We start from the raw sequence: 26,397 nt of genomic DNA on the forward strand, positions 1-26,397 counted from the left end.
TAACCCCAATAATAATAATAATAATAATAATAATAATAATAATAATAATAATTTTTTTTCTTACCCGCCTCTCCCTTTGGATCGAGGCGGGGAACAACATTAGAACAGGAATCAATACATCTTTAAAATTCTTGATTTTACATTGATCTGGATAGGCATGCCGGAAAAGGCTAGTCTTTAAAGCTGCCTTAAAATCACACAGAGAGTTAATTTTACGAATCTCCTCCGGCAGGCCATTCCACGATCTGGGGGCGACAGAAGAAAAAGTCCTCTGGGAAACTGATGTCAGCCTAGTTTTAGCTGACTGAAGTAAGTTCTCCCCAGAGGACCTGAGTGTGTGGGGCGGACTATATGGGAGAAGACGATCCCGCAGGTAGCCTGGACCCAAACCATTTAGGGCTTTAAAGGTAATGACCAATACTTTGTGCTTTGCCCGGAAACTATTGGCAGCCAGTGGAGTGATTTTAATGTTGGGGTAATATGCTCACCCCTAGATGTACTGGTGACCAACCTGGCTGCCATATTTTGAACTAATTGAAGTTTCCAAACTAGGTACAATGGTAGCCCTATGTAGAGCACATTGCAGAAGTCAAGCCTTGAGGTTACCAGCGCGTGCACTACTGTCTTTTTAGGTCTTCTGTCTCTAGGAAGGGGCGCAGCTGGCGTATCAGCCGAAGCTGGTAGTAGGCACTCCTGGCCGTCGCATCCATCTGGGCTGTCATTTGGAGCGACAGATCCAGGAGCACCCCCAAACTGCGAACGCAGTCTTTCAGGGGGAGTGTAGCCCCATCCAGAACTGGCTGACACACCTCCAAACCTAGGTCAGAGCCCTTGACAGCAAGCACCTCTGTTTTGTCTGGATTCAGCTTCAGTTTGTTTTTCCTCATCCAGCCCATTACTGCCTCCAAGCATTCGTTCAGAGGAGACACACTATCCTTAGCTGATGCTGTTATTGAAGGCATAGAGAAATATATTTGGGTGTCATCAGCATACTGATAGCACCCCGCCGCATGCCTCCGGATGATCTCTCCCAGCGGTTTCATGTAGATGTTAAACAGCATTGGGGATAGGATGGCACCTTGTGGTACGCCATACAACAGCTCCTTTTTTGAGGAGCAACTATCCCCAAGCATCACCATCTGGAATCTACTTGAGAGGTAGGACCGGAACCACCGGAGAGGAGGGCAATGGTAGAAACTGCTCCTTTGAATGTAAGCTGTCTTCAGCATTTTTGGCTGCAGCCTTCCAGAAGCAAGAGGTTATTGGCAGAGTGGTGAACAGCTTCTGCTTTGTGGTTCTTTAGTGGGCCGTGAACCTGGTTGATTGTTTTTTGTTTGTTTTTTTGCTTGATCTGCCCTGATTCTCTTTTAATCCTACCTGTAGCAGTATAGTGGACCCAGGGCTCACACAGTTGAAGCACATGGACCTTTTGATTAGCAGGGATGAAGAAGTTGGCTGCCCCTCCCCTCAGGCTTCCCTGTTCCTTCTGAGCTTAGCTGCAATTGGAGGCGTACAGCTTCTGTTAAATCCATTCCATCTGTATTTCAGATTCTCAGGTGTCTTTCCTTCCATTGCCTGCTCATTACAGATTCACTTTTTTTTTTAGGGATACACGAGACTGTAGCCCCACTTGCGCTAATGTGCATTGGTGCAATGCGATTGTGCACAAATCCCACCCAAAGGTAAAAAAAACCAGTCTGCAGAATCCATGCATCTTGGGAAAGCCAGTCCACGGCGGAATCTGGAGGGTCAGAATCATAGAAATCTGAACTTATTTGAAACCGTTGCGGATTTCTCTGACATCTCTAGCTGCCTTTTTTGTTTTGCTACTGGGTTATTGGTTACTGAAGTCACTCCTGCTGGCAAGAGGAATCAGGCAGTGGGTTCCAGCATATTTACTTGTAAACAACAAATCAGAATTCTCTGGAATGTATTGTTTTGTGCCAATATGGCCACTGTGTGGAATGGCCTTAAGCTTCTGAATCGAGACGAATGTCCAGGATCCTTGTCTCCTAGTTCACCTGCATACTCAACATTAACTGCTGTTACTCCTTTTCTTTTTTCACTGTAGAAATTACCTCTTCAGGCTTCATAGTGAGGATCTTTCTCTTATCCAGGTAAGGCATTCTCTGTGTCAAAAACATAAAACAAATGGGTATTTAAACACTACTGCCCCTGACTGAGCCAGGTTTCTTATTTATTTATTTATTTATTTATTTATTACATTTATATACCGCCCATAGCCGAAGCTCTCTGGGCGGTTTACAAAAGTTAAAAACAGTGAACATTAAAAACAAATATATAAAAATTAAACCATCAAAAGCATAAAAACAACAATAATATCCATTTAAAACAACTTTAAAAGCTTCAGGGTGACAAACCGTACACTTGGCTCTTGTTTACATCAGGAATTTCACACTGCATTTGTCTTTAATCCCAGATTAGCCTTTTGGCCCACATGTTATAGTCTTGTTAATAATCTTGCTGCTAGCTGTAGCAATTTAGGAACATGGAGCATGAATTTCTGCTGCCCTCTCTCCTTGGCATCTAGTTTTCCATGAAGAGGGATTTTTATGTACTGGTATGGAAATGGCACAGCCCAGACAGCCTGCTCAGTCTATTGGCAACTTTAAAGACCCTGCTCTCCTTTCTAAAGTTTCCTTATCATTAACCAGGCTTGGACTGGACAGTTTTACAAATGGAGGATGCCATAAACAGAGGCCTATCAGTCCTTCAAACAGAGGACAGTCCTCTTTAACACATGGCCACTGTGTTGGACGAGGTGGATAGAGGTACCAGAGGGAGAGAACCCACATAGTATAGGAACACAGGAATATCTGATTCCACCCCCACCCTGATGTTTGCACAGGAAATGGGGCGGCAGCTTTTATTTGGGGCCTAAACCTATCATTTTGCTTTAAAATACATTCCCCCAGCAATTTTAAACACCAGATATTCTTGGAGAATCAGCACAAATGTAGGAACATAGGAAGCTGTCTTACCATGAGTCAAACCATTGTTCCATTGATCCCAGTATTATGGACACTGACTGGCAGCGGCTCTTTCAGGCAGGATTCCTTCCTAGCCCTGCCTGGAGATGCTGGGGTTTGAACCGGGGCTGGGACCTTCTGCATGCAAAGCAGGTGCTCTGCCACGGAGCCACGGCCCTTCTCTTCATGGATGTTCGTATGTGGTTTACGTGCTTCCACCGTATATGCTCAATGCTGTTAACATTTATGGTTCATATTTGTATTTCATGTATAGATAAGGCTTAGTTTTCAGTAAGACTTAGTAAGTCATCTAGTCAGGTAAGCTTTGTGTATGCATGTTTATTTACAATTGTTGTCATTTCCCTTAAAATGCAGTAAATGATACAGTTCTTGTTTGTAGAAAACAAACAAACAATTTCTTGCCCCATGTGGGTACAGTACCAGTGTGTGGAGAGATTCCTTTGGGGCATAACAGAACTCTTTCCCCTCCCTTCTTCTTTAAAGACCTGTGTGCATCATTCTAAGGGAAGCTCAGAGGATGGCAACAAGGGAGAGGGCCTTTTCGGTGGTGGCCCCCCGACTGTGGAATGATCTCCCCGATGAGGCTCGCCTGGCGCCAACATTGTTATCTTTCAGGCGCCAGGTCAAGACTTTTCTCTTCTCCCAGGCATTTAACAGCATTTAACAACGCTAAGTTTGTTTTTTAACGGACCCCCATAACTGTTGTTTTTAAATGGACACTGTTGGGCGTGTACATGGTTACAGACACTCTTATTCCTTTTACCTTTTAAATATATTCTACTTCTTTATTACAACAAAATGGTACTTATTTGTTTAGCACCAGAGTAGCAGAAAGAAACACCATTTAATTCCAGTAGCCATGATGGTGCTATGATTTAAGTGAGTTGAAGATGTGAAACTGCACATGCGCAAGAATATCTCGTTCTTGTTTTTTAATCAGGGTTGGCAAAGTGTTGGTTTGTTGGTTGGTTTGCTCGAGCTTATCGGAAATATAGAAATAGTTGTAGAGCATGGTATGGCAGGGAGCAAGGAGGAGAAGTGAAGTAATATACCTGGCTGTCTAGGCCCCCCTCCCACGACCATTCAGTCCAGAGTTTAAAACTACTTAGCTGTAGCACTGATCAGGGATTGCTATGATGTGTCCATGGGTATTTAACTCTGTGTACCCACACCTTTGATATGTTTTCCTATGGAAAGACACCAATAGAATACCAGTGCACCTGCAACAAACACATTTACCATATAAAGAGCAGAGCTGCCCTGACGTAATGAGGTGTGTATGTGTTTTAAAAGGATTAGGTTATCTCATAATCCCCCATTCAAATGTACTTTGTGGTGAACTGGGTGGATAAAAAATGATTATCCATTGTTCTTTTAAAGAATAAATCAGAATGTTAACATTTAAATTGGATTTTAATTTTTTTAAAAAAACAGAGCTTCATTTCCACTCAGTCTGTTTTTTAAAATAATGCAGCATAAAATGTTATCTGCATGAAATACAAACAGAAAGAGACTGCGAACAGCTACAAAATGACCTCTCCAAACTGGGAGAATGGGCATCAAAAGAGCAAATGCATATCAATGTAGCAAGTGTGAAGTGATGTATGCTAGGGCAAAAAATCCCAACTTCATGTATACGTTGATGGGATCTGAGCTAGTGGAGATTGACCAAGAAAGTGATCTTGAAGTCATGGTGGACAGCTTGATGAAAATGTCGATCCACTGGGTGATTCCTGTGAAAAAGGAAAATTCCAAGTTAGGCATAATTAGGAAAGGAATTGAAAATAGAACTGCCAGTATCACAGTTGCCTTATACAAAATCAACACTTGGACTGCTATGTACAGTTCTGATCACTGCGCCTTGTTGTGGCCCAAACATTGAAGACACTTCTTATGATCCAACACATCTTTAATAGAAAGAAAGGCATTCACATTGCAGTGGAGGGAAAGCATTACCTCTGCCAAGGAATATTCTTCTCTGAGGATTTCTGGGTGTGCCAGCTGTTTTATTAGTCAGTTTGACAAAGGAAATAGAGCATGCGCAGAAAGCTGTTTACTAAAACAGAAATTTCTAGCTGACCACAACTTTCCTGCAGTAGACCTGTTATCAAGGCAACTAGGGGTGAAAGGAAATTCTACCTCACCGCAGACCCTTTCGCAGAAGCAAAATAGAGGTTCTATGAAACACAGACAATTTCCTAAAAGCTGCTGTTCAATGCTCAACGTCTGACTTTTCTATCTGGAATAATCAAATTGATCAAACATGGCTGCTCTTATGTCAAGATGATATTATTATTATTATTTATTATTATTTATTTATATAGCACCATCAATGTACATGGTGCTGTACAGAGTAAAAGAGTAAATAGCAAGACCCTGCCGCATAGGCTTACAATGCCTATGTGGCGGTGACGGCCTAAACAAATTGCAGAAAATTGCAGAAAAGGGCAACTAAAATGATCAATGGCTGAAGCAACTCCCCTGTAAGGAAAGTTTACAACATCTGGGAGTGTTTAGCTTTGAGTAAGGGAACCAGCAGATCTCTATTTTATGAACTTGGAGATGCACAGCATTGTGTGATCAAAGTAAAAGAAAATCAATCCTTCACTAATGCAAACAGGTGGACTTTCGCACTGATGGACTATCAGGAAAAGAGGTTAAGGGGGGATTAAAAAATTCCTAAAAAATCAAGGGATGAACCAATCTGATTCAAACTTGGCATGCTGAAAGATCTACTTAAGAACTATCACTGTGTCAAGTTTGATCTCTTTATCTTTAAAAATTATGCAGATGTAAGCATTTTTGTTAATTTCCTTTTTTAAAAAAACACACACCTTAAAATCAAGGCATGAATGGATCTGATTCAAACTTGGGGTGGCTAAAGCCCTCCTTAAGAGCTATCACCATGCCAAGTTTGATCTCTTTATCTTTAACAAATTTGCAGATGTAAGCATTTTTGTTACCTTAAAGCAAAGGAGGGGACTTGACCATCTTTACAAAAGAAATTAGTTAAAATGATTGTTCATCTGTCCGCCCTTTGAAACAAGCAATACAAACCTTCACTCCTCCTCCCCTGTAAACCTTTCCCAATCCAAGGGGCAGCAACAGTCTTGGCCCACGCGCTCCCTCCTGCTTCCTACAAACAGCCTCCCTTCCTTGGAGTTTGTGTAATATGATGTTAGGGGAAAGTATAGTGTGTTGTTTTACCGTAATTGCAGAGTTCCAGGCTGCTGTACTATTGTATTTGGCAGAAATAAAGAAATATTTTTTTAAATAAAAAATTAACTGCAGGGAAAAGGAGAACTTAGCGGGTGGGGCAGGAGATTTCTCCGTCGTAGTAGCGCTCCAGGTAAAAAGATACATGAGCTGAAAAAGCGCAACAGTGCACAGACGTGAAAGTGCCCAGTGCTAGACTCGCTAAGGAAACAGAGGGGGAAACTGTGGATGAAAACCGGATTTAAAAAATTAGGTGTGCTGGAGTTCTTAGTCTTCAAGTAAGCGATCTTGTTTACTGCCTCTACATATGTATTAAACGAACTGAACAGACCCCCCCACCCCCTATCACGGTAGCTGTAGCTCAGTTCTGTACCACAAAGGCATGTAGGCATTTTGGGTTCTGGTTCTGGATACTTTTAAGCTCTGTTTAGCTGCAGGCAAATGCATTTTAATTGCTATAGCAACTAATTAGGACGCATGCTTGTTCAGGAGATATATGCATTCGGAAGTTGGGGGATTTGATTTTAATCACACACACACACACACCCTTTGTCATGCCGATTTAAAATGTAGAGAGTTCCCTTTTTATTCTTGGATAATTATGATGAATGATAATGCAATTAATTGAAATCTAAAGATCGTTTCTTTTGATTTTGCTCTGATTGTAATTTCTGGGCTGCAGTGCCAACATTGAGCTCTACTGACAGTATTCCTGCAACATTGATCTAGTGACAGAGTACCTTCATAATACAACACCCTAAATATTTTGCTAGGCGCAGAGTGCAAGCAGGGGCCAGTTCCATTGTCCTGCTTTTAATGTTCTCTTTTAAAGCCTGTGCAAGTAGCCCTGCAGCCTTGCCTCATTTTGATTACAGAATTTGTTGTAACGTAAGACCACAGCATGTGCCACCAGTTCAACAGCATTGTTCCAGAGTCCTGCCAAGCATTGCTAAAAGGTGCGGCGGGAAGTAAATGCCAGATATGCTCAAGTGCATTTTGACACAGCTTGAAGTGTTTTCTCATAACGGCTTCTCAACTGTATTTTGAATAATGCTGATTGCATCTCTGAGATGCACATAACTGTAATGCGTTTGTACCATAACTAAGACAAAACAAAACCCTACTTGAAATGTGTCTGTTCACAGGAGCGGGAATGTATGCTGAGTTTTGTGGTGATATCTTAATAAAAACATGTGCAGTGGCATTGATTTAGGCAAATTCCATGCTATTGATTATTAGGGAAAATATTGAAAATCAGATGGACAGTGTCATAATGCTTTTATGTAATTCTGTGATGCCGATGTTTTTGGAATACTGAACACAGTTCTGGTTATTCCATACTGACAAAGGTATCATAGAGTTAGTAAGGGAAGTCATAATGATCAAGCCTTCGATCACTCTGAGCTTTTAAATTTTGGAAAAAAGACAAGTTAAGGGGGGACATGATAGAGATTTCTAAATTACTCATGGTGTGGAAATTATAAATAGTGAACTCCTTCCCCCCCCCCCCACTCCATAATAATTTAATTGGGAACCCAGAAATACTTAATTCTATTAGGTGGTATTAGATTCAGGACAGATGACACAAACTATTTTATGCAATGCACAACGTATTTATGGAAGTCACTGCCACAAGGCGTGGTCATGACCCTCTACCATTGATGCCTTTAAACTGGGATTAGACACATTCTTGGGGCGTAGCTAAGTAGAGCCTCTATATTCAGAGGCAGTGTGCCCCCGAATGCCAGTTGTTGGGGGAAGCTGTTCCCTTTGTGCCCTGCTTGCTGGCTTCCTATAGGCATATAACTGCCTATAATCCATCAGCTACGGCCTTTCCTGGACAGGGACAACCTAGCCACAGTAGTGCATGCACTGGTAACTTCCCGATTAGACTACTGTAATGCACTCTACGTGGGGCTGCCCTTGAACACGACACGGAAGTTGCAGCTAGTGCAAAATGCAGCAGCTAGACTAATGGCGGGTACATCTTATGGAGACCATATAACACCGGTCTTAAAGGAACTGCACTGGCTGCCTATACACTTCCGGTCGGAATTCAAGGTGTTGGTAATGACGTTTAAAGCCCTAAACGGCTTGGGACCTCGATACTTGAGAGAGCACCTCTCCTTATATATGCTTGCCTGAGACCTTAGTTCTGTTGGAGGAGCCCTTCTCTGCATCCCACCAATGCAACATATTCGCTATGATGGGACAAGGGAGAGGGGCCTTCTCTTTGGTGGCACCCCGACTGTGGAATGCCCTCCCCTTGGAAGCCTGATTGGCACCAACATTGATTGCATTTCGGCGCCAAGTAAAAACATGGCTTTTTAACAAAGCCTTTGATGGTTAAACTCACTGGCACATTGTTTTAACTGCTTTTATTGCTTTTAAATTATATATTGTTTTAACTTGGATCATGGTTTAATTTGCTTTTAACTGTGCATATTTATTGTTTTGTACTGTATGTTTTTATCTGTACGCCGCTCTGAGATCGTAATGATATAGGGTGGGATATAAATGTTTTAAATAAATAAATAAACACATAAATAAATAAATAACTGGCCACTGTGGGAAACAGGATACTGCTGGACCAAATGGACTAGTTGGCTCTTCTTATGTTCAATCAACACTCCACAAATATGGTCTCCAGCTAGCTTTTGGCAACCACCATATTCTTCTTGCCCAGCCCCTGCACGATGTGAGGCATCCTCCCCACTCTTGAGAGAATTTGGGGGGAGAGTGTCTTTCTTTGTGCCAGGCAGAGGAGACTGAGCTTTCCCCTCTGCTCTTCCAAGTCCTCTGGCTTGTGCAGAGGATGCTGGGAAAGGGAGGAGGTCAGCCTCTCACTTTGGACCAACCTTTGCATTTATCCAGAATCAGTAAGAGTTCTGCCCAAAGCATGGGGACAAAGTGAGAGGCTGGTTGTATTTCTCCCCGGAATCTTTTGAAAAGTTTGCGTTTCCACTCTCTGCTTTGAAGGCCCTCAGAAGCAGTGAGGGAGATTCTCATTTCTTCTGTGTCTGGAAAGCCCAGCGCAAACTAAGAAGCAGATTGAACCCCACCTGAACGTGTGAGTCTACCCTCTGTCATGCAGTCCATAAGCTCAGTCATGAATTCCAGTGGATCAACTCAGCTAGAGGTTGCCCATGCCAGAGGACTCAAGGGAGGGATGAGGTTGGAGGCAACCCCCAATTAATGCTACTAAGGCCAGCCCATGTTTGTGGATCCCTGCATGCTTGACGCAATCCAACCCAAAGTTTGCTTGAGGCTCTATGGACGTCGCTCTTTCCTCCGTTCTTTCTTCGCAAGCTTTCCCAACAATGAAGCAGAACATCTTTCTGGTGCAGCAAGTTTTAAGGTCAGGCTGATCCAGAACTTGAATCAGTAAATAAACATCTCACTGCACAAGGACCCTGTCAAGTGCATAGTTCACATTTGGAATTTGCTACCACAGGTTGGGGCGATGGCCACTCACTTAATGGCTTTGCAGGGTGACGGGACTATTGAGTGCTGTTAACTGGGGTAGCTAAATGAAACCTCTATGTTTAGAGTATAATATACCTCTGAGTAGCAGTTGCAGGGAACAGCCATAACCTCTTTTGCTCTGTGGGTTTCTGGAGGCACCTAACTTGCTGCTGCTGAAGAAAGGACTCGATCTCAGTCAGCAAGGCCGCTCTTGTGTCCACGTGCATTCTGTGTTCATTCAGTGAGCACTAATTATATGTCTTAGCTGTGATTCAACAGCGACAACAATCAACGTACCTGTGTGAGTGGCTCTGTACTAGGACTCTGTCACGTGGGTATGTTCAATATGTTTTATTACTACTGGGTCAGCATTGTCAGGCACTTGCGTAGACCCACTCTCCAGCAGAAGGCCAAGGGCCCACCATCTCTCTTCCTCGGCCTCCTTGCCGTTGCTGCTTATTTACTCACCTACCCTTTGGCCCATATGGGATGTGTAAGCAAGCAGCAACGGAAGCAAGAATAAGCATCAGCCGCCACTTCCCTCTGTTTACTCACTGGCTTCTTTGTCTGGCAAACGATCAGCGAGCAGCAATGGTGGTGGTGAGGAGAAGGGCCCGCTGAGGGCGTCTTGCCCAAGGGACCACAACCATCTAGCGCCACAGTGCCGATTACTCTCAACCTTGGTTTGTACCACTAAATTATATTCTTGGTTGCATTTTTTACCTTAAAATCATGTTTGGATACGTAGCATAAGATGTGAAGGCAAACAGATAACAATAGTAAAAAGACAACTACATGAAATTATGAAATTATGTAGCTAGCTTTTTCTGGCACCGTGTAATTAAACCACCTTTGGAAATGCTACGTTTTGCCAGTATCTAATTACCAGAGCCATCTGCCTTAGGCACGCTCTGCCATCTGTCTGGAAGTTTTTTCCGTTCATTTCTGTTTGTTTTCTGTTTTTAGTTTTTAGAAATTGATGTGTATTTCTGTTTGCATGGAGGTAGATGTTGTTGCTGTATCTGTCTAGTTTGTGGCATTATGGGTATAACAGCACAATGCTTCATCCAAACACAAACTCCTTTTTCATTCAAAGCTCTCAATGCTTCTTCTCTCCTTATTTTTCTTTCCCTGTTTTTCTGTATCCCTGCCAATGGCCTTCACGCCTCAGACTCTATCACCTGCAGCAGCCTGAAGGTCTCATGTTTCTTTCCGCGACTCCACGCTTGCTTCCCTGTATGCCTAAAATCCCTTCCCAGAAGCCTCTCAGGGTGACACCTTTCTCTTTTCATAACCCTCCACGAAAGTCTCCATTTCGTTCAACCTCTCAATCGTTGTCCCAAACCAAAAATAAGCCTAGATGCCTGTAACTGCATTCAGATGTATTGTTCTCCCTTTCCCTTTGCTACTCTCGTCATAGAATCCTAGAATAGCAGAGTTGGAAGGGGCCTACAAGGCCATCAAGTCCATCCCCCTGCTCAATGCAGGAATCCACCCTAAAGCATCTCTGACAGATGGTTGTCCAGCTGCCTCTTGAAGGCCTCTAGTGTGGGAGAGCCCACAACCTCCCTAGGTAACCTCCCCTCTGTTTAAATTTAGATTGTAAACACCTTAGAGGCAGGGATCTCTTGCTCTCTCCCCCTTGTTTTTATAATACAAATACAAATACAATAAATAATATTTATAACATAATAAAAATATCAGGCTTGCAATAGACTAAATTTGGTTTTTGAAAGGCAGGGATTGGGGTGGTGGAGTAGAGAAAAAAACAGAAAGTAAGAGTTTAGGACTAAGCCAGGTTTTATATTTCAGTTTTCATTTCCAAACTTGGCCTTTCAAGGTGATGGGACCATTCACCGAATCAGAAGCTTGTTAAGTAGGGGGAGAAAAAAATCAATCTCCTGGGGCTATTTCATTTCCAGTCCTAACCATGTGGAACGGTGAGAATACGAAGTACTGAAACAGCAGAGTTTAGGGTTGTCAACTTTTCAACCAGCCATGGTACATGTGCCTTTATCGGCAGCAATGAACAGGTGAACATTTTCATGACATGGACATACACGTTATCTCACCTGCTCATTGTTGCAGATCAAAACCAAGTCAAAGGTTACAGCTACAAAAGCCACTTGAAGACTGAGTAATTCTCATGCAGTTGTTTCCTCAAAACAGAGCTGCATATGTGGCTTAGTTCACACATTCATATTTTTTTCTTTCTTTCAAAAATGCAGTTGGTGTTCTGGGGGCACATGTTAATGAATGCAACACAGTGTCTGCTGTGTTTATGGTGTGACCAAGTGCCATGCAGCATCAATGCATAGTGTTTTAATTGTGGGAGAAATAGGAGTGTGAAAGGTTGTGTGTTTATGGTTTGCATTTAGAGTGAGTATTTATTTATTTATTTATTACATTTTTATACCGCCCAATAGCCAAAGTACATGCCACAAGCCACCATATAGGGCTGCAATTGTGGGAGAAGTAAGATGTCATGCTGCCATTTCAGGCTACTTTAAGAAAAAAAAAGTCCAGTAACTGTTTGTGTATTTTCACAACTGTGAAAGGATGCAGGTTTAAATTAGATGGTTATTCACAGCTGCACAGTTCAGTGAGAAACAACCTTAAAACCCTTCATGAATTTTCTCCCATCAAATCCATGCAAGAAAAGATGAGGAGAAGGATGGGGTAGGGTGAAGAAGGGTGGGGTCATGCTGCCATTTCAGGTTGCTTCTTTTCTGTCATTGCTCAGAGCGTCACAGCACTGTAGGGATGCAGTGACAAAGAGCCTAAACCCCTCCACAGATTTCCTGCCTGCAAATCCAATCAAAATCCATGCAAGGAAGGAGCAGGGAAGGGAAGGAAAGGAAAGGAACCTCTCGTGCAAGCACTGAGTCATTACTGACTCTTGGAAGGACGCCAGCTTTTGCTGACGTTTTCTTGGCAGGCCTTATAGCGGGGTGGTTTGCCGTTGCCTTCCCCGGCCGTTATTACCGTTCCCCCAGCTAACTGGGTACTCATTTTACCGACCTCGGGAGGATGGAAGACTGAGTTGACCTGAGCCAGCTGCCTGAAACCAGCTTCCGCTGGGATCGAACTCAGGCCGTGGGAAGAGTTTCAGCTGCAGAAACTGAGGATGAAAAAAATATGGATGAGGGAAGGAGGCGGGTGGTTGGGGGAATTGCTGCACTTCCAACAAGTAACCATTATAGCCCCTTCTTTGGAACACACATGACTTGGTACCACACAGAAACCACCATGTCCAAAAACAAGTTACCATAAACTAGTTTAGGAAAACAACAACAGAATATTGAGGGAATAATAGCAGAAGGACAACAAGGGCATCATATGGGTTACACATGAGCGAGGTTTTACAGTTCTGGTATAAAGCACTAGTGTAAAATGGCCCTTAGAATGCTTCTAAAATGTATTGTGCATCCTCCTGAGATGCACAAGAACTTGCACAAGATGAGGAGAACTTTTAAAAATGATGTGCTCATATCAAGGGGGCAATTCTTTCCTGCCCCGAGGAAACCCCTTTTCATATTTCATGATGCTCTAAGGAATTTCTTGTAAATGCATTGATAAACCAGGACTGAATCTTTAGGAAATGTAGAAATTACCCCAGAATCATCTGCAACAGACAGGAACATATATATACTCCTTTGAAGACAAGCAAATGTGTTGAAGATCCCTTGAAAGTAAAAGGTTTGAAAACCCGCTGATGGGAGGCTATATTTTTGAGCTGTTTCTCCCTCCGATAAAATAAAACCCCAGCCTGTTAATGAATGTCAACTAATTATGGTTTCCAAGAACTGAAGCGTACAGAAGTTATCTGTCAGGTTTTGGCTCTTAGTTTTTTTGGGGGAAATTTATTAGGACAATAAAATTAAGCCACTAGTGAAGAAGTCATACCTCTAGTTTCAGTGCCAGCTATAGGTCCAGCCAATGATGTCATGTAAAGACAATCTATTTGTGCTCCTCTGGGTTTGTACTGTAGTCAGGTGAAAACTTGCAAAGATTCTACAGATTATGCTTCAGAAGTAAATGCAAAGCATGTGTCTGCCTCGTTTTTGCCAGAGTCTCTCTCAACTGACAGCAGGGATTGTCGACCACGTCTCCATGGAAACTGGTCCCTCAGCAGACAAAGAATTGATGACTGCAGATTTCATTTAAACCCTCCATTTATTGAGGGAAGAACCCTTTGAAGTAGAGTGGTGTGTCAGCCCCACATGGGGATAGAGAACTCAAGCATTATTTGGAAGTTATAAGCTTATTATTAAGATATATTATGATAGATTAATGATAAAGGATAATGTTATAATCTCAACAACGTACTAGGTTTCTATACTTTAATATACAACTCAACAGTGTAAGATGCTTTGGAGAGGGAAATGACTTTCCATAACAAAGTTAGGTTCACATGGGTGTTGATTCAGATGTCTTGGAAGAAAGGCAGGTGACTGTTCAAAGATAAACTAAGGTTGCCAGTTGAATAGGGGGTGGGGGATGGAACAGCCTGGATTGTTCCATTGTCCATATAACAGCAGCTCTGCAGAAATTGGTAGGCGAAGCTTTTCATAGCACGGAGATAAGCATTCTTTCTTGTTCATGTCTGCATGTCAAGCTGATACTTCGGGAACCGAAGCAGGGGCCAGTAAAAAATTGGTAAAGTGAGAAGTGATTTCCGTTCAATTTTGGAACAGGAGGGTCTGAGAGGCATTTTTTTCCCATTCAAGATGGCTGTAATTTGAAAATGATGGAGTTGCTAAACATTTTGAGACTAAAATCACTTGTGTCCGCCGCAACCTAGATGCCACAGATATGGCAGTTCAGACTGTAGACGTGTCCAGCGCACCATTTGCCTAGTTCTGTGGGATGAATTGTTGCTGCCTGAGGATGTGGCCAAGGTGCTGGGAGAAATGTGGCTTACTTCCTGTTTGCTTGATCCTAGTAACATCTAACAGAGGAGGATTGACAGACTGGGTTCAGGAGATAATAAGTGACTGGGTTTGAACACACCATGGTGCCTGCAGGTGCCAGGTTGAACATACAAACCCTGCTTGTGCAGTGTCGTAATGTGCAAACCCAGTGAACGTGAGTATGTGAAGGTTAAACAATCCTCACATAACCCTAAAATGGACCATGTTTAACCTTCGTATAACCCATGCTCACTGGGTTCACACAGCCCCAAGCAGGGGTTGCATATTCAAAATGGTGACCACACCTACCACAGCCTCACCATGGGTTAAATAACCCCCAATGTGCTGTCGTATCATGCAGACAGCACCAGTGCCTCGTAGTGAGGGTGGGTGGGTTAAAAACATGATTGTGCAGCCACTCCTTAAAAAGCCTTCCTTGGACTCTAATAGCTATCAACCAATCACAAGCACTCCCTTCTTGGACAAGGTGCTTGACTAAATATTATTTATTTAGTTAGTTAATTTATGTACCACCCCATAGCCAAAGCTCTCTGGTGATGCAACTTGAGCAATTTGGGCCATAGCTAGACCTAAGGTTTATCACTGGATCGTCCAGGGGTCAAACCTGTTCACCTAGGTGACACACAGGGGATCCAGTGCTCGGGCAGGGGTGAGCCCTGGATGATCCCAGGATAAACCTTAGGTCTAGCTGTGGCCTTGGTCTCTCTTGGATAAAATGGATTAGCTGGACTGATTTCTATCCAGTTTCAGACCTGGTTTTGGCACACAAGCAGCTGCCCTGATGGAATACCTGTGCTGGAAGACAGATGTGGAAGTATAGCCTGGTTGATTCACCTGGAACTTTCAAAAGAACAAATGTGGCAGTCCTCATCACAATCAAGTTTGGCCTTAAATTAATAAATTCAGTATATTCCAGTGTTTGTCACAATATTAGATTTCACATATTTGAAAAGAGTTGGTCTTTATTATCCTCTAAACTGAATTCTGTTTATTTTACTCGCCTTTGCCCAATAAACAATCCTTTTATTTCTGTACATTAGGGTGTGGAGTGGAATTGTGATGAGGCTACTAAAAAAGCTTGTTACAGTAAAGGCAAATCAAAGGTGAGTAGGTGTTTCTTAACCAGTTTCCTAGATATGAATGAGAAAATGCAACTACGTTTCCTTGGAAGTAAGTTCCACAGAGTTCAGTGGAACATACTCCAATGTCATGCACATCAAATTTTGTAATCTGTATCAACAGGCTACTTCAATACTGTAATTGAGATAGGATCTATGTGGTGGAGGAGCAAAATTGCCCCCACAGCGACCCAGTTTGCAATTTGCTGGCTGTGAGTGGGAGTCAGCACTTCTCATTTCTCTAAACAATCTACAAAGATTGTGAGTATGATGGCCTAATCTGTACACTATGGGTTGTTTAGAAGTTAAACCGTTCAGAGTTAGCCTACAATTTGTTCTTGAGTTGCTTACAGAAAATGAAAGTGTGTGCCAGAGGCTCGTGCCTGGCAAATCGTGGGTCAATTAATCCAAGATTCACCATTATGTGTGAAATTGGTCATTGCCTACTGTGTGAATCTTTGCTCTACAGGTTTGATAGAATCCAGGCCTTGGATGGCAAGTTTGTATAGGGTTTATGTATGTTCACTGTATAGTTTGGATCTATGAGCACATCCCTCTGGCAAGTATTACATTTAACGCACAGACAATTTGCAGACTCGGAAGTGGGTTAGGCCCCACACTCCTACCGTGCACCATCTGAGTCACAATAGAGCAGTCTTCCCCAGCCTGGTGCCCTCCAGATGTTTGGGACTCCAACTCCCAACAGTCCCAACCAGCATAGCTAATGGTAAGGAATTCTGGGAGTTGTAGTCCAAAGCATCTGGAGGGTACAAAGTTCGGGAAGGCTGCCCTAGGGACTTTGCGCCATAGTGATCTTACACCAGAACGGAAAAGGCTATACATTTATGCGGACCAGCTAGTGTTGACCATGTTGGGAACAAGTTTTTTAGTCACACAGAACTTCTCAGTTTTAGAGCAAAAGAAGAGAAAAATCAATGGCTGGCTGGGCTGAGGTTCACCCTGCTATAACCACAGCTTTCCAGGAAAAAGAAACTGGAAGTTAATTAATGTAAAGCAGTGGTGGGCAACACATGGGACCCCCCTGTTGTTTTTTTGCAGCCCCTGCTGCCCCAAATTGCTGCTGCTGCTGCACTGCAGAAATGCAACCAAATTTCAGCAATGTGCAGGAAGTAGAGGAAAATGCTGCATTTTCCCATTAAAACAAGGTGTGCAGGAAGCAGACACCTTTTTAAATGAAAAGCCATTCTGCCCTGGGGCTTCCTGGGATAATCACTGCATTTACCATGTCATAGAAGTTTATTCTGAAGCCTTTTCCATGTCATGGTAAGTTCCTTGTTTTTCACATCCCCTGCATGAAAGCAAGATAGTATGGTCCGTGAGAACTGTACCAAATCAGCAATGCATGGAAGGGTTAGCCATTAGAAAAATATTAATGTGCCGTGCAGCAGGGAATGAAGTTCTATATTGCACATGGTAGCAATATAGAACAAAAAGAACCAGGAGTTCTTTTTGTACAGAAGTCTGTGATTGTATGTCCTGTGCACTGGCTATTGCCATAATAAGGTTGGCAGGGACATTACTACATAGATATGATGATGTAGAAGACCTTTTCAAAAGGATCTCTAGCTTCATTTACTGACATTAGCAATTAATTGTAAATGTAATCTGATTGCTCACACAAACTGTTACTTTTAGGTATGGTTTGTCCTGATTTTTCATCTGTAGTCACAGTGTAGGATAGCACTGAAGAGAACGCCAGGTTTTATATAGTGTATGGCACTTATGAAACGTTGATGTTTCTTTTTCTTTCTATTTCAGGAAGAGTGTCAGAATTACATTCGTGTTCTCCTCATTGGTGGGGAGAGGCTCTTTGCATGTGGAACTAATGCATTTACACCAATTTGCACAAATCGGACGGTAAGAATATGGGCAAATCCACGAGACAGACTTAAACTGGTTTAAAACTTCTTCCTATTTATTTATTTATTTATTTATTACGTATTTATACTGTCCAACAGCCTAGGCTCTCTGGGCAGTTTACAACTATAAAACCATAACCCTACATACTGTGATTCTGTAGGCTGGGAGTGGTGCTGGAGCTACATGGGAGAGGGCCTTTTCTATGGTTGCACCCCGACTGTTGAATCCACTTGGTGCCTTCTTTGTTATTCTTTAGGCGCCAGCAAAGGTCCTGTTGGGATCTCCAAGACAGAATTCTCAGCACCTTTTTGCCATGCTACAATTTTTATGACTATTTGTGCTGAGGCTTAAGAATTAAATTGGCTCATAATGCAGCTAGGGCCTAGGTGGTGGTGGTGGTTGTTGTTGTTGTTATTATTATTATTATTATTATTATTATTATTATTATTATTATATCCCGCCTTTTTCCCAGTACTGGGACTCAAGGCGGTTAACCAGTCATGATTATTCTTGCCAACTGAAGAAAAAGCGACAGAGACCATCGGAAGTATCTGTGGGTTTATGACTTCATACTGCCCATTCAAGTTCATATGCTGAACCTTTCCTGATAAGATCTGGGGAGGACTTACTTTAATACTAGGGCTAAGCTGAATCCATCTGTACAGCTTTGTTTTCTGATCAAGCCACACAACAGAGGGGAATTTGGTATGTTCTAAACTGTAATCAAACACTGAGAAACCAAAAGACAGAGGCTGCAATCCTGTACCCACTACATATGAATGGTGTGTGTGTGTGTGTGTGTGTGTGTGTGTGTGTGTATACATACCTACATATCCCCTGTATATCTTGAAGGTTTGAGACTACGGGATTCTTCACACAAAGCTTTTAGCGTGCACTCATGGACTCACAGAAGTTTGTGGGTCCTTTTCAAGACATCATCAACCTCTGGTGCCTCTCCCGTTATTTTTAAGCTTTAGTCTGCTATTTTTTAACTCATCAAAAATGAAGTAATAAATATAAACCAGCATCAAAGGGGTGTTGTATTTCTGGAATCACACAATATTGCAGGGCCATTTACTGGCTGTATTAATGGAGCATATGGAACTTGCCCACAAAACAAATGGCCCAAAAAAGTGGCAGAGAGCATGCATTGTGCTTATCGTAATCCCACAAAGACTCCAGAAGACGAAGCCCCAGTAAGGGTGCAAGATTTTTGCTTCAACGTGGAGAAGCCCTGGTAATGGAAGCAAAAGAACCCCAACAAGACAGAATGAAATCCCATTGCTTTCAATGTGTCTTGACCTCTGCTGGGCTCTGGAAGCTGGCTGAAATGGTTTGGTCTTGCAATGTTTTTGAAAAGTGCTCAGGCTTTGAGTTTGATGAACTCTAATAATTGGGACAGGGCTCGTTTAGAGCTCCCCTCTCTGTGTCATTAAATCTAATGCACAGATGGGATCATCAAGATGGAGAGTATGCAATGCAATTAGAATTAATGTGTTTCCGTTCGATTTCTTTTGGTTACAAACTTTGCAAGTGGGGGTGCCATCTCCCGCTCCCCTGTTTATCGGATACACATCATAAAGCTAGAAAGAAATTGTTGCTATATATGTGAGGACTGTGAATCATGTGCCGTTTTGGCACATAAGATTTTAGATTGATTTATGGTTTTATGTGATGAAATGTGATAAGTAATGGTCAATTCTCCCCCTGCCCCCACCTTCTGGTGCAGCTATATAACCTGGAAGAAGCTCATGATCACATCAGCGGCATGGCACGCTGTCCATACAGCCCCCAGCACAACTCCACAGCTCTCCTTGCAAGTACTGGCGAGTTATATGCAGCAACAGTAATGGACTTTCCAGGAAGAGATCCTGCCATTTATCGCAGCTTGGGGATTCTTCCCCCACTCCGGACTGCACAGTACAACTCTAAGTGGCTCAATGGTGAATGCAGGGAAGACGTGTCATTTGTTTGACTAAACAATGCTTTGAATTGCTTTGTTATGAAGGAAATGCCTGCATTCGCAATGGTCAATGCTTCTGAAGGCTTTGCCCCCAGTTTTTCCATATTTGAGGAAATCTGGAATTTTCCTAATCCCCAATGTTGAAGGTTTAAAGTTGACAATTCTAGATTGAATTGGGTTGTGGGGAAGGGGTGGGTGGGAAAAGAGTAAGGTTCAAAGGAGTTAAGGGTTAGAGTTTAAGTACAAGAAGTGGGAATAGGGCCATAGCTCAGTTTGCTTGCAGAAAGTCCTAGGTTCAGTTCCTGGCATCTTTAACTGAAAATACCATTGACATCTATTTATTTATTTATTTATTTATTGCATTTCTATACCACCTGCCATGACACAGGCTCTGAACAACAGGCCTGGCCGCAGACACTCCCTGCTCAAGCCAAGCCCCACCAGTTGAGGAGCCTGAGGCGAGGGACAACCACCGCCTTTCTCCAAACTAGGTGGAGAAAGGGGTTAAATTGGAACATTTCAGGAATAAATCAAAGTGCTGTGAATTATATGTGCTGATGGTGATTTAATGTCAGAGTGGGTGTTAAATGTATATAACTGCAGATGATAAATGCCAAAGAGACACGTGGGATTTTTTTTTGGTAAAACATTATTTTAAGGTTCACAAACTTTGTTTCAAAATAAAACTTTTCAAAACCGTTTTAAAACCTCTCATCCAATCCTTTCTCTCTTCACAGACACGCTTTCCTTTCTCACACAATCACTCTTGAGCTTCCTTTATTATCAGTATGGTTTAATATACATCAACTGACTATGTGCACACCATCCTCAAAAGACACCCCTCTCTACACTGATCCTCAAACTCTCCAGAACAATAGTACTCTACACACAGAGAGCTAAAGCACTCAAGGCTAAAGACTCAAAAAGTACCTAAAAGTTCCCCTCAGTCATTCCCTTATATATCACTCCTCTCCGCTCCTAAGACATTCTAACTCCGCCCACTCAGGTCAACATTCTAAGCACTACAGACTTACCAATTTCAGACATACATTAGGGAACTGACTTGTGGGGTTAATGCCACACCACCCAATAGCCGAAGCTTTCTGGGCGGTTTGCAAATTGAAGACAATTCAATTACAATGACTGTCTAAACTTTAGCAGACAGTTGCTAAGGCTTATGCAACATTGTGTTGTTGTTGTTGTTGTTGTTGTTGTTGTTTTGTTGGATATGGCACTTTACAGAGTTTTGTGAGCAAAAAACACCCAAACCAAGCAAGACAGGCCCTTGCCCCCAAGGGCTGGCAGTGTGGAGAGGGAGGAACAAAGCAAGTAAGGAATGGATGCAAGTGGAGTTAGCCTTGTATAAGCTTGGCTATAATTGGGGATGAGGATTAAGGGGTTAAACAAAAGACCTTGCAGAAAAGTTGGGCCTTGAGGAAGGAATTGTCGTGGGAAAAGGGATGGCCCCTTGCTTTGGGTGGGGCGTTCCAGGCATAAAGCCTGGTAAGGATGAATGGGTGGAGAGCAGACATCTATAGGGCAACTGAGAGTAGAGGAGCAAAGGTTATATTTATTGGGAATATACTTATATTTCAGAAATGGTCCAAAATAGTTAATATACAAATAGCCACTGTCAACTCTAGAGTAAGCGAAAAACACCTTTTCCTGTCTTTTTTTCATCCTGTATTTCAGAACCAAATTTTGTGTCTTCCTATGACATCGGAAACTTCATCTATTTCTTCTTCCGAGAGAATGCAGTCGAACATGACTGTGGGAAAATAGTCTTTTCTCGGGCCGCTCGAGTTTGTAAGAATGACATTGGAGGCAGGTTTTTGCTGGAAGACACCTGGACCACCTTCATGAAAGCTCGCTTGAACTGCTCCCACCCTGGAGAAATTCCATTTTACTACAATGAATTACAGAGTACGTTCTTCCTGCCAGAACTGGACTTAATCTACGGGATCTTTACCACTAATGTGTATGTAGCTTATGCAGTATTTTTATTTCTAGAATATTCAGAATAACTTTGAGGAGGAGGTCTGCTGCCTATATGCCTCCCAGGACAGCCTTCCCCAAACTAGTCTCTTCCAGATGTGTTAGACTACAACTCCCAGCATCCCTGGCTAACACATCTGGAGAGCAGCAGGTTGGGAGGTGGTGTATTGCAGAAGAGGAGGCCATCCTGAAAACAGAACTGATCCTGAAAGATGTCTGCGATATGGGCTCTTTATATCTTCCACTTTCCACTTCATCATGACAATTAACAACCATTAATATCATAATGCACTTTTTTTTAAAAGAAAAAAGTACAAGAGATAGCATCCAAGAAAAAAGCCATCACAGTGAGTCATTAATATTATGAAGTGGAGGAAAGCATCATAAACTGACCGCCCTACAAAGCATGCCATTTGGATAAGGTGATGGAATGTCAACAAAAAGGAGACCCATGTGGGTCTCCCAAGGCAGGGAGTTGACTTCCAGAGCCTGGTTGTTACAGTGGAGAAGGCCTTGTCTTGTGTCTCCACCAACTGGTTTCTTTTTGCATAGGACAGGTTCTTTGCTGTCCTAGCAAGACCTTCGTCAAAGATCTGAGTAGGCATGCAAGAGAAGGTGGTCCTTTAAACACCCCGGCCCTAAACTATTTAAAGGTGAGGAGAAGGGGGCCCCCTGACTCAGCCAGCCCAGGCACACGCCCCTTCGCTGCTGCTTGTTAACCCTTTGTAGTCTAGGTTCTTGAAGCAACGCCACACTCCAGAGATAGGGACCAAACATTTTTATTCTTCACACAACACACTTCCATAAGGGTCCACACATGAAGGTGCACACGTAAAAGGTTTGGAGGAGAAACATGGACAAAGGAATGACACACTTAGGACAGCAGGGACTAATACCTTACCCCCTCCCCCTTTACACGCTCAAGCCAATAGAATTTGCACTCACTCCCCACTTAACCACCCACTTGCCGTAACTCCGGCAAGGTCCCTTGCCCAATTGTACCCAAACCTAGACTTAAAACACAACACACATTTAACTCTGCGACTCAACCTCTTGTTGCTCACTCCGACTTGGCTTTACGCCACTCGAACTAAGACTCTTTCCCTCAGCGGCCGCGTGGAGTTTCCGCCATCCAGCCAGACCGGCCTGGATGCTCTAACTCACCACGCACATGCTGGACTCCTGACACTCACAGGAAAGAGACCGGACCCTTAGGTGCTTAAGCTTTTTATCCCTTTCTGGGACCCCCTTGTCACCAGACCCACCTTGACCAATAAAAACCCCATAGCAACCCACACCTCTCCCAAAGGTAGTGGGGAATGCTCCCAGACATTGCACAGCTGCAACATGTTACTCTCCCCCCGGTACCAGCCCGGGGAGGCGTTATCAGACGATAGGCGCTTCTTGCCCAGCGCGGCCTTGGCATTTCGCTTCCTACTCCCCTTTCAGACACAAAGAAACCCCTCTCCCTCTCCCTGGGATGAAGCAAAAGATGTTCTCTTAAAGAAACCATGGGCTCAGCCCACGACAGTAATGATTAGCATCATTGGAAGGAGGGGCTGTGGCTCAGTGGTGGAGCAGAAGGTCTCCGGTTCAATCCCTGCCATCTCCAGGTATGACAGAAAACTTTCCGAACTGAACTTTAGTGTCAACAATAATAGCCTGACTCCGTATAAGGCAGCTTCATATGTTCCTAACTCAGAAAGAAACTGGAAGCCAGTCAACCTCCCTAGGTAAATGAGGGACAATGGAATCAGTTACCTAGGGAGGTTGTGGGCTCTCCCACACTAGAGGCCTTCAAGAGGCAGCTGGACAAGCATCTGTCGGGGATGCTTTAGGGTGGATTCCTGCATTGAGCAGGGGGTTGGACTCGATGGCCTTGTAGGCCCCTTCCAACTCTGCTATTCTATGATTCTATGAATTGTTTCCTGATTCTGGTGGCAACCCCAATGTTGGAGTCATGGTGCTAGTTTCTGAGGAAAAGATTTGCTGATAGTATTTTTTTGTGTGTGATCTCAGTTCTCTATTTAGTTTTATTTATGGTTAGCTAGGATGCAGGGGACAAAATAAATATGTATTTATTAATTCCGTTTGGTTTTATAGATTGCATATTTGGGTGATCAACAGCATGTCTTAGAAAAATACGAGTAACCGTTCAGAAAGAATCCAATCAGACCTTGCCTCCTTTTTCATTGCCCTCGCTCTTTTCCAATAGGGGGAGCAATAACTTCTTAAACATCTAAAAAAACAAACCCTAGGCGCTGTAAAAAAATGCAGAAATAAAGATGCCCTTCCCATCGGTTTATAAGTAAAGCAGGGCTGTATGCTACCTATGTGGAAGACTACCTGTAAATTATATTTAAGTAGCTCTGGGCTCCTTGGAGGTGAATTTAATCCTGTAGGAACGGCATCTTTATTTCTATACTTTGCCCAGAGCTGTAGGCCCTTAAGTGATCACTCCCCTAATTAACAAAATGGGCCCCAAGCGGCTGGATGTGCTAGGTGGGAAAGGGCAAGAATAGTTTCTACAGGAGCGAGGGACCCACTGGTAATTGCAAGAAAAGTGTGCACATTTGAAAACACCCCCTTCCCCCCATGGCTCCAGCAAGAAATGGCACTTGTACACTTGCTTCTGTCCCCAGGGAGAATTCCTGGTATTTGAAGGTAGCATGCAGGCACTAGCCCTCGCTGGGTACAATGGTGAGGTAGTTTAAACAGCAATGCAATTCGGGAGTAATACTCTTGCCGTATAGACCAGTAAAGAGCACTTTCACCTAAACTGGAAGAATTGTGCCAAACTCTACCAGCTTCTACCTATTTCTCTTCTTTAGAGACAGATAGTTCTAGTGTTTTATTCCATGAGTGATGGAAATAAAATACTTCCATATAACAACTTCCACTCTGCGCTGAAAATTGCTTCAGCCTAAACTTTTTATTTGTAAAACTTTAAATTCACTTTGCTGTTCTGCTGAACTTGTTCTACCTGTGCTTTTGCGACAGCCTTAGCTTGTTGTTGCAAAGGTGCTCAATGCAAATCTCTCTTGCTTAGCTCAATATTGAATCAGCATACTGCTGATGCCTTATCCTACCCTGGAGGGCAGAGCCTTTGAATAACTCGCCTGTCCAAAGCATCGATGATCTTAAACAAATGTTTATTTTATTTAAGAAACACACAAGCTTGTCAGTCAAGAAGCTTTATGATGCTGCTGTGTGGTAGCACCTGGAGTCTGTGGGCTTGAACTTAGCTGAACCTAGACAATTTGCGAACAACTTCACAATAGCAGATTTAATTCTTACCATTTACATATGTGGGTAATTACTATAAGAAAATCCCTGATGTAGTAAAGGCAGGAGTGTTTGGTTCCCTCTCTTTGATTTCTTCTCTTCTCTTCCCCCCCCACCCCACCCCCAAATAAACAATTGAAAAACTACTTCACTTTTACTTCTTTCTCTCTAAGCTACAACTCTTCCTGACGCTTTTTTAAAAAAGTAGCAGGGCTAAATACATGTTTCATGATCATATATGTAGTAGTACCCTGCTACCTTTTAAAAAAAGAAATATCAGGAGGAGCTGTAACTTAAAGCTTCATCACACCTTGGAAGAAACACTGGCTAACGCTGGCTACCGTCGCTTCTCCGTGGACACTCAGTTACTTCCTGTTTTTAAACAGGAAGTAAACAAGGTGCATGAGGGCCATTCAGTCCCTCGTTGTGAACATGCTACTTTTCCCACACACAGCAGGAGAGAGCAGTAACTTTGGTTTAAAAAATATTTCGGCGTTTCTCTGGTTTTTCTTGCGGTGCAAGGAAGACCAGAAGGGGCGCGAGAGGCAGAAGACATCATGGGAGGGAGCTCCGAGGAATCTGTGAGTGCCCAGTTACGAGCGTGCAATAAAACACTCTCGTCGGATGGAGCTTCCAGTGATGGAGCCCCTACTTGGCATGCAAAAGGTCCCAGGTTCAATTCATGGCATCTCCAGGTAGGGCAGGAAAAGACCCTGCCTGAAACCCTGCAGAGCCACTGCCAGTCAACAACACCAAGCTACATGGGCCAATGGTCTGACTCAATATAAGGCAGGTTTGTCTGTTTCTGTGTTTAAAATTAAAACTGATTCAGGACAGGAGATACAAAGTGGAGAAGGGACAGAGTGCCTCTGAGCAACAACAACAAAACACACACACACACACACACACACACAATGGGCTTCTAAATATGTGTTTGCAAGGGACAGAGCTGGGGTGAGGCACAAGTAGCCAAGCAGAGAGGGGCAGTAACTGGAGAAAAATGGAGTATAGGTAAGCAACAGTGAGTTGGGGGGTAGTGGGCATATTCCCCCCCCTCCCCAGCTATTCCAGGAAGATGCCAAATCTTGCCTTGGCCAGAAACTCTCTAGATCAGGGGTCCCCAACCCCCGGTCCGTGGACCGGTACTGGTCTGTGGCCTGTTAGGAATTGGGCCGCGCAGGTGAGCTGCTTTCACCCACCCACACCCACCCCAGCGTACCTGGATGCGGGGCGCCATCTCGCCTGCCCAGCCGAAGCGAAGCCAGGATGCTGGGGTGGGAGGCTTCGGAACAGCGTGCCTGGCCAGAAGCCGCTCTGGGAGAGCGACTTCCGGGCGCGCCATTCCGAAGCCACCCGCCCGTGCCAGCGTCCTGGCTTTGCTTCACCTGGGCGCCCACCCAGCCGAAGCAAAGCCACGCCTGCCCGCCCCCACTCCAGCATCTCTCAGAGCTGCTGTGGGAGAGTGGCTTCTGGGTGCGGCGGCGGGGGTGGGGAGGCTGCCGCAGTTCCGCTCCTCCCTCTCGGGGACC

General features: G+C 43.5%; 1 protein-coding gene across 1 annotated transcript in view; it reads left to right on the forward strand.

Annotated features, from left to right (window-relative positions):
• The window catches only part of SEMA5A (semaphorin 5A), a 104,170-nt gene that overhangs the window by 13,146 nt on the left and 64,627 nt on the right, over nucleotides 1–26,397 (forward strand). The window contains exons 3-7 of the mRNA XM_063130183.1: nucleotides 2,072–2,117; nucleotides 15,667–15,729; nucleotides 17,524–17,622; nucleotides 19,355–19,568; nucleotides 21,281–21,566. Coding sequence (XP_062986253.1) covers nucleotides 2,072–2,117; nucleotides 15,667–15,729; nucleotides 17,524–17,622; nucleotides 19,355–19,568; nucleotides 21,281–21,566 — 708 coding nt within the window. The remainder of the gene's footprint in view (nucleotides 1–2,071; nucleotides 2,118–15,666; nucleotides 15,730–17,523; nucleotides 17,623–19,354; nucleotides 19,569–21,280; nucleotides 21,567–26,397) is intronic.

This window comes from Elgaria multicarinata, chromosome 7 (genome assembly GCF_023053635.1).
Source record: "Elgaria multicarinata webbii isolate HBS135686 ecotype San Diego chromosome 7, rElgMul1.1.pri, whole genome shotgun sequence".
In the NCBI taxonomy this organism is placed as follows: domain Eukaryota; kingdom Metazoa; phylum Chordata; class Lepidosauria; order Squamata; family Anguidae; genus Elgaria; species Elgaria multicarinata.